This window comes from Myotis nattereri, assembly GCF_964212035.1.
Source record: "Myotis nattereri genome assembly, chromosome: 2".
Taxonomy (NCBI): Eukaryota; Metazoa; Chordata; class Mammalia; order Chiroptera; family Vespertilionidae; genus Myotis; species Myotis nattereri.
In genome coordinates this window covers 192,777,409-192,784,409 of record NC_138076.1, presented here as the reverse complement: position 1 = coordinate 192,784,409, position 7,001 = coordinate 192,777,409, and the positions used below count along the sequence as shown (strand labels likewise).

Sequence of the window (7,001 nt, the reverse complement as noted above, 5' to 3'; positions counted from 1 at the left end):
AGGGGAGAGCCCTTCGTGTCTTTGCTGTCTCCTGGCTACGACAAACCCCCTCTGCCAGCACCTTTGCCGTGACATGTGCAGGACATCTGTGTCAAGCCATTTTTGTGGAGCAGTGAGTGTTTGAGAAGTGTGCCTGCATTATTATTTCTCTGCTTGAAAGTTTGTGTCCAATAAATTCGATGTCTGCATCATGTTGCACTAGTGACCCATAAGCCCTTGTACAACACTGACAATACCCAGACACAAATTCTAAAATTGCTTGGTAGTTGGTAGACATTGAGAAATAAGAAAAAGGAAGAGATAAGAGGAAGAATGTCAGCATATTCCCTCTTGTGTGTCTGAGGCCACAGTAGGGTTGCAGCTCATTTGTAAACTTGTTGGAGGTTCATACAAAGATTTAAAAACAGAAGTTTAAGCTTTAGTTTAGAAGCAGAATTAAAAGTCATAACTCCTGTTTAACATTCAACTATTAGTTTAACCTTCATCTCCCTCTCTCTCTCTTTTTTTTTGTTTTTTTTTTTTGTTTTGTTTTTGTTTGTTTTTTTTTTGGTTGTCAAGCTTTCTTTTCATTGCTATCAATGTCTGAAGAAGTTACTTATGCAGATCTAAAATTCCAGGACTCCAGTGAGATGGAAAATATTCAAGAGTTTGACCAAGTTGGTGTGAAAGGTAAGATTCTGGGCTATGGATGTTTTGTAAGATGGAAGAAGTGTAGAAGGTGGTAGAAGTGTAAGGGCTTTACCAGGACGTGTTAGGGAAGAAAAAATATGCAAAATGAATAAATGAATGAATGAATCAAATTAAGGTGTATACCATTTCCAGGCCTTTTTGCTAATTTTGCTTTCCACAGCACCTCCTGCTCCTTCCCATGTGTGGCGTCGAAGAGCCTTGGCTCTGATTCTTCTGTGCCTCCTGCTGCTGATTGGACTGGGAGTGTTAGGAAGCATATGTATGTATTACCCAAGTTTTCTTTGTGTGTGTGTGTGTGTGTGTGTGTGTGTGTGTGTGTTTTAATCTTCACCCAAGGATGTGTTTATTGATTCTTAGAGAGAGGAAGAAAGAGAGAGAGAGAGAGAAACATCGATAGAAAGAGAAGCATTGATTGGTTACCTCTAGTACCTCCCCCAAAACCTTTTGGTGTATGGGACAATGCTTCAACCCAGTCACCTGGCCAGGGCGTCACCCACGTTTTGATTGAATGGAAAGACACTTAGAATTGCATGAATTTTACAAGGAAGTTCACTCTTTGAATTGAGGCTTTGGAATGATTATAAGTGATATGTGAACATAAAGGGGGCTTTATAACAGAGTCCTTACAGTATGGTACTTAGTATCTTTCCCTCACTCTTGTGAAATGAATGCTTCCCTAGACCTTCAATATTGTTAATACTATTTCAGCAAAAAGGAGGTGATGGATGTATTGAGGGATTAACATTTTTTATCATTTCTTTTTTTTTAATTTGGAGTTTACCTAACTTCGAAAATAGAAATGGAAAAATGGGAAAAGCTACAAAATTTCAAAGACAAACTTCAGAATAATTTTTCTCTACAACTAAAATATAATATGGATAGTCTTGAGAAGATCAGAAACCTCTCTAGCACACTGCAAGAAATGGCCACCAAATTATGTTATGAGCTATGTAGAAAAGAACCAGGTAATCCTATATGCCTGTCTAAGTTATTTATTATACAATGAACTAATCCTAGGAGTCACTTGATAATCAGTTTTTTCCTTTGGAAGACATTACTTGGGGGAAGGAATTAAATCTGGTTGACAGAGTACTTAATATTTCTATTTAGTTAAAAAGAAAAACAGAAAGTAATAATAACATAGACCCCAAAATTACAGGGATGACAGTAATTTAATGAAACACTAAACAACATACAGTTTCTCTAATCTGACATTCATTAGGTTTGTCTGGGGAACGAATTGATAGAAGATTGGGAGAAAAGTCTATCTCTTTACAGGTGACGTGGTTCCTAAATTTCAGCGAATTTTTAATAAGAGTCAAGAGAAAATAAAGTTAGGCCTTGCCCTTGTAACACTTTCTATAACTGTTATAAATAGAACATGTTCTTTGTGCCCTTGCAAAGTTTCCCAAATATTGAACAAGTCAGAGCTAAGAATGGTCTCTTTGAAGAAGGCAGGATTGATGTGGATTGGTGTCGGTTTGTGGGCTTGATTCTCACTACCCAATGTTTCTTAGGATTAGCCTTTACTACCTTGTAGTAATATCAAAAATGACAAAGGGAGAAATAAATTAATTATTATCCAGGGCTCCTGAGGTAGGAAAATGTCCTGGAAGATAAGTGTTTAATTTGAAAATGTGTTGTTCAAATTATGTTTTAGACACATTGTGGTAGTATAGAGGGGCCTAGAACACAAAATTCATTTTCTTCACCTTTGATGTACAAAGAAAAAAGACAAGTAAATTTGGTTAATTTAACACAGAGGACAATGGGAATAATGAGAATAATGAAGATTATCAAACACATCAAATGGAACCACATTCTTTTTCCAGAGCACAAATGTAAACCTTGTCCAGAGAAATGGGAGTGGCATGAAGACAGCTGCTATGGAGAATTCAAAAAGTCTGAGACATGGCAACAGAGTGACTTCACATGTTCTGCTCACAATGCCAGCCTGGTAAAGATTAAGAACAAAAGTGTATTGGTAAGGTCCTATGATCTCTGCGTGTGAGGAGGGAAATAATTTTTCCCAAGGTAGAATAAGTAGGAGTGAGGCATGTTGGGGAAGATCTGTACCAATCCAGACATGACTCTGGCTTATTCTAGTTGGAGTATGATGTGACTGAGCCTTGGCACATTTATCTCAGGTAGCCAAGGTAAAGCATATAAAACTTTAGCTGAGGACCCTAGCATCAGTGTATCTGAGAGGCTGGGCAAATGAATAGATATGGGGCACCCAGAATCAGGTCTGTAAGCATTTCCAAAGTTTAGGATCAACTTTTAGGACATGATTTATGAACATTTATCTAAAAACAGAAGAAATTATTCCTGAGGTTTACTAATTCCAAAAGATGTACAAAGGAAGAGATTCTTTATTTCCACCACTTTGTATTTATTTTTAACTAAGAGAGAAAGCCAATATATACTAGAATAAGAAGATAGTTTGGATGAAATATGTATAAAAAAGCAGAATTAAGATGGGATGGCAAAGGCAAGTGTCAAGCAAATATATTGTACAGAGTACCTGGGTCCGAGAAAAAGTGAGTTCTCCGGAAGATTTGTTTATATATTTATTTTTTTCAAATATCTATATAGTATCTCCATATTTTACTTATTATTCAACATTTCTGGTCTCTCAGTTGGTAATCACATATTTATTTTTCAAGGCAAAAATTCATTTCCCGAGAGTCTCAGCTTTCCGACTCAAACATCTTTCTCCTTCTTCAAAAAAGAGAGGGAAATCAATCCATAGCTCTTCTTCATGTGTTTTTCCTCAAGTGACCCATTCATAGTGTTTATTAAAAAATGTTACTTTGGCTACAAAACTCTGGACTTGTTTTAAGTTCTGTTCTATAACCACTCTCATCTGACTTTGCTACATTTTCTCCTACTCTTTCTATTTCTATTTTCATGTGTTTATAGCCACCTCTTTGCCCCTAGACTGAATATTTACTGCTCAATATTTGAATCCTGAAGTTTGTGAACTTCATTGACTCTAAATTAAGGTTATGAATGGATTGGTAGATTCTTCTTCCTGTGAGACATTTACTGATGTACAAGTGCTGGAAGAACTCATAATGAAGAACATTGTCTCAATTTTCTTTAATGACAATGAAAAATAGTAGTATAATGTTAAAAATGTTATCTTAAGACAGTTATTTGTAAGAAATTATGTTGTGAGGTAAAATACAGAAATGGAAGATAGTTATTTTAACAAACTATCTCTATTTCTGTAGGAATTTATAAAGTCCAAGGCATTAAAAGGCTACTGGTTAGGATTATCTCCCAGAAAAGATGAAAAATCTTGGAACATGTTGGATGAAAGAATTATCTCCTCTGACTGGTAAGTCGTTAGTCATGTTGAATGTTTCTGGTTGATTTGAATAAAGGAGTTTTCCTCAGGAGCATTGTAGGTTACAATTAAAACTGGCTTCAATTGAAATAGTATCCATTAAGAATTATTTTCCATAAGGCTTCCCTCATGCATCTAATAATGCAAGAAGTTGCCACAAATGTTTTTCCATTATCTTGACAAGTTACTAACAAACGTATAGTAGCCAAATAAGGGAGAATTTCTATGGATTGTGCTTTTATCTAAGAGAACTATAGAAGCCAACAAAATTCAACGGGCTCTAACATGTACTTAAAATGATGCTAAGTGCTGTGATTCACAGATGAGTGAAAGATGGATTCTGCCCTTAATTACTTAACCATTAATTGTATGATTAGACTAGCTTTACAGATAAAAAGAATAGAAGGTGAAAATCCTTCAGACAGAGTAACAAAAAATAAATTTTAGCTTTGAAATTTGTGTTATCCACTGACTTTTGAAATGACCATTTTGAATGGAAATTCTAGAGATAGACTAGAAGAGAATTTCTGGTAAAGAAAATAAAATGAATTTGAGCCTGGAATATTGCACATATGCTATATCTAAAATATTTCATCTTGTAATATATTTAAAATGTAATTATAAATGGATTCATATGTTGTCTTGTTCTGCTTATAATGAGGATAAAAGTAAGACTTACATAAAAGTAATGTCAAAATTTTATGGGTAATTTATAATCCTTTCAATTTCAGAAGTAGACAAAATTAGACTAAAGAACGAAATTGAGTCTTAACCTGTTGTATACTGTTGCAAGCCTGTGAATTTATACATACCTGTTGTTTGAGGACACATCAAGCAAACTCAGGGTGACCATGTTGAGGTGTTTCCACACTGAATCTAAACTCTGAGATCCCTGCATACTCACTACTTTGGGCGAGACAGTAAATAGAAGCTTTGACTGCTTTTTGTTTGGGTTGTTTTTCCCTTCAGAAAAAAAAAAAATAGCAGGTGTAGGAATATAAGTGAAAAAGACAGGGCAGCCCTAGCTTTGGCAGTTTGCAACGGCAGGACGGAATAGGGGATAAGATAAGCACAAACAGAGGAGAAAAGGATACATAGTTTAAAGATCTCATTGGGAGTGAAGGACTAGGGGTAAAGGCAGTGTATGTCTCAGGGGAGAGTGTAAATGGGATCTTGTTTTGGAAAAGTAGAATTTCCACGTGTTTATTTGCAATTTTTGCTAATGGGAGGATAATCTATAATGGGCTGGAAACATAATAGATTATTTATAATTATAAAGAAATGATACTGAAATAAAAATTATATAATACTATATGTATATAAAACACATTATGTTTGTATATAATATATAATTAAATATGTATGTATATATGATTCCCTTTTGGTTTTTATTCTTGATGTTATTTTGGAGTTTGTTTCTGGAAAGGGGTGTGATCAATGACATCTGTATTATTTTACCTCAGATAGGAATTTTTACTTTTGAATATTTAATTGAGGAATTTGTTTATTGATAAATGATCATTATTTATCAGCTCAAGTATTAATACTAAAGTTTTTTCAAAAGATAATATTTTCAATTTACAAGTTTGTCTTAATGCAGAATCCCTGACCAATAATCTTGTATTAGTGGCTGGTAATAATTCAGAACTTCAGAGTAAAAATCTCTAAAAAACAACTAGAAGGAGAGAAGGTGAACCTAATATATGGTGACAGGAGAAATTTTGACTTTGGGTGGTGGGCACATGGTACAATATACACGTCTTATAACATAGAAACCCACACCTGAAATCTATGTTAATATGACAAATGTAACACCAATAAGTTTAATTTTTTTAAAAAAGAACACTTTTCAAAAATGGGGAAAAACTTAATAAAATGCGTTATATTGTCTTTACCATTAAAATAAATTTTAAAAAGCTAGAGGGATATGTCACTTGGAGATAATGTTCATATTAGATTTATTATTGGTTTTGGTGATTATGAAAAACATTGGAGAAAGACAGTGTCAAAGATTTACTACTGAGCCAGTTAGACTAGAAAATCTAATGGAATTGCATTATTCTAAACCATGTTAGGTATTAGGGAAGGGAGATTAAGTCTGAAAGAACAGCAAATATTCCAGATGTGAGAAAGGGATCAAGGCAGAGAAAAATGAGGCAGTGTTTGACATTGTATATATGTCAATAAAAATGAGTAACCTGAACACTCCTGATATTCTAAATAATAATTAAAACTTATTTTAGACAATGCAGAGCCTAGAAGCAATGGTATACTGGAAAAGCAATTTTTGTGTGTATGAATATGTTTCAAATGTTTGAGTAGCCTAGTGTAACTCATTATTTTCTTTTTCAGGTTTACAAGAAACACAAGTGACTTAAATGGTGTAATGTATTGTGGATATATAGATAATCCATATGTTTACTATGATTTCTGCAGTAGGAAAAAATATGCTATATGTGAGAAGTTAGCTAATCCAGTGAAGATTGAGAGCATACTAATGAATGAAGAACCAGGTGAAAGAATGTAGTTAGTGTAATTAACTACACTAACAACTTTAAGGTACATGTATCTTGTGGACCACATAAATGGAATAAAGATGTTGTGAAACTAAATGTCTGCCTCTATCCTAACAATTTTCATTTTCAAATGTCCTCTTTCTCTTCATTTTCTAAGTGAAAGAAACCTTAAGTTATGCCTATGCCTATCAAACCATATCATTTAGATACTAAAGGATAATATTAAGCATCAATATAGTGTCTAAAATGAAAGTAATCTTTTTCTTGTTTTTCCAGAAACAAACAAGATAAATACTAACCTCATGGAGAATCAGAGAAAATTGAATCTAAGAATATATATGAGGATAATAAGTCATGCCCAATTGAGGTTTATTCTAGTAATACAGATTGATTTCCATTTTGGGGGGAAAAAAAAGAGAGAGAGAGAGAGAAAATGGAATTGC

General features: G+C 33.9%; 1 protein-coding gene across 1 annotated transcript; it reads left to right on the top strand.

The window, feature by feature from the left end:
- The first annotated feature begins 325 nt into the window (after positions 1-325).
- Positions 326-6,651, top strand: LOC308514274 (C-type lectin domain family 12 member A-like). The gene is made up of 6 exons (XM_081084362.1): positions 326-669; positions 851-949; positions 1,467-1,655; positions 2,523-2,674; positions 3,927-4,033; positions 6,395-6,651. Exons 1-6 carry the CDS (start codon positions 579-581, stop codon positions 6,567-6,569), a joined length of 813 nt encoding a protein of 270 aa, XP_080940488.1. The 5' UTR covers positions 326-578; the 3' UTR covers positions 6,570-6,651.
- The last annotated feature ends 350 nt before the right edge of the window (positions 6,652-7,001 follow it).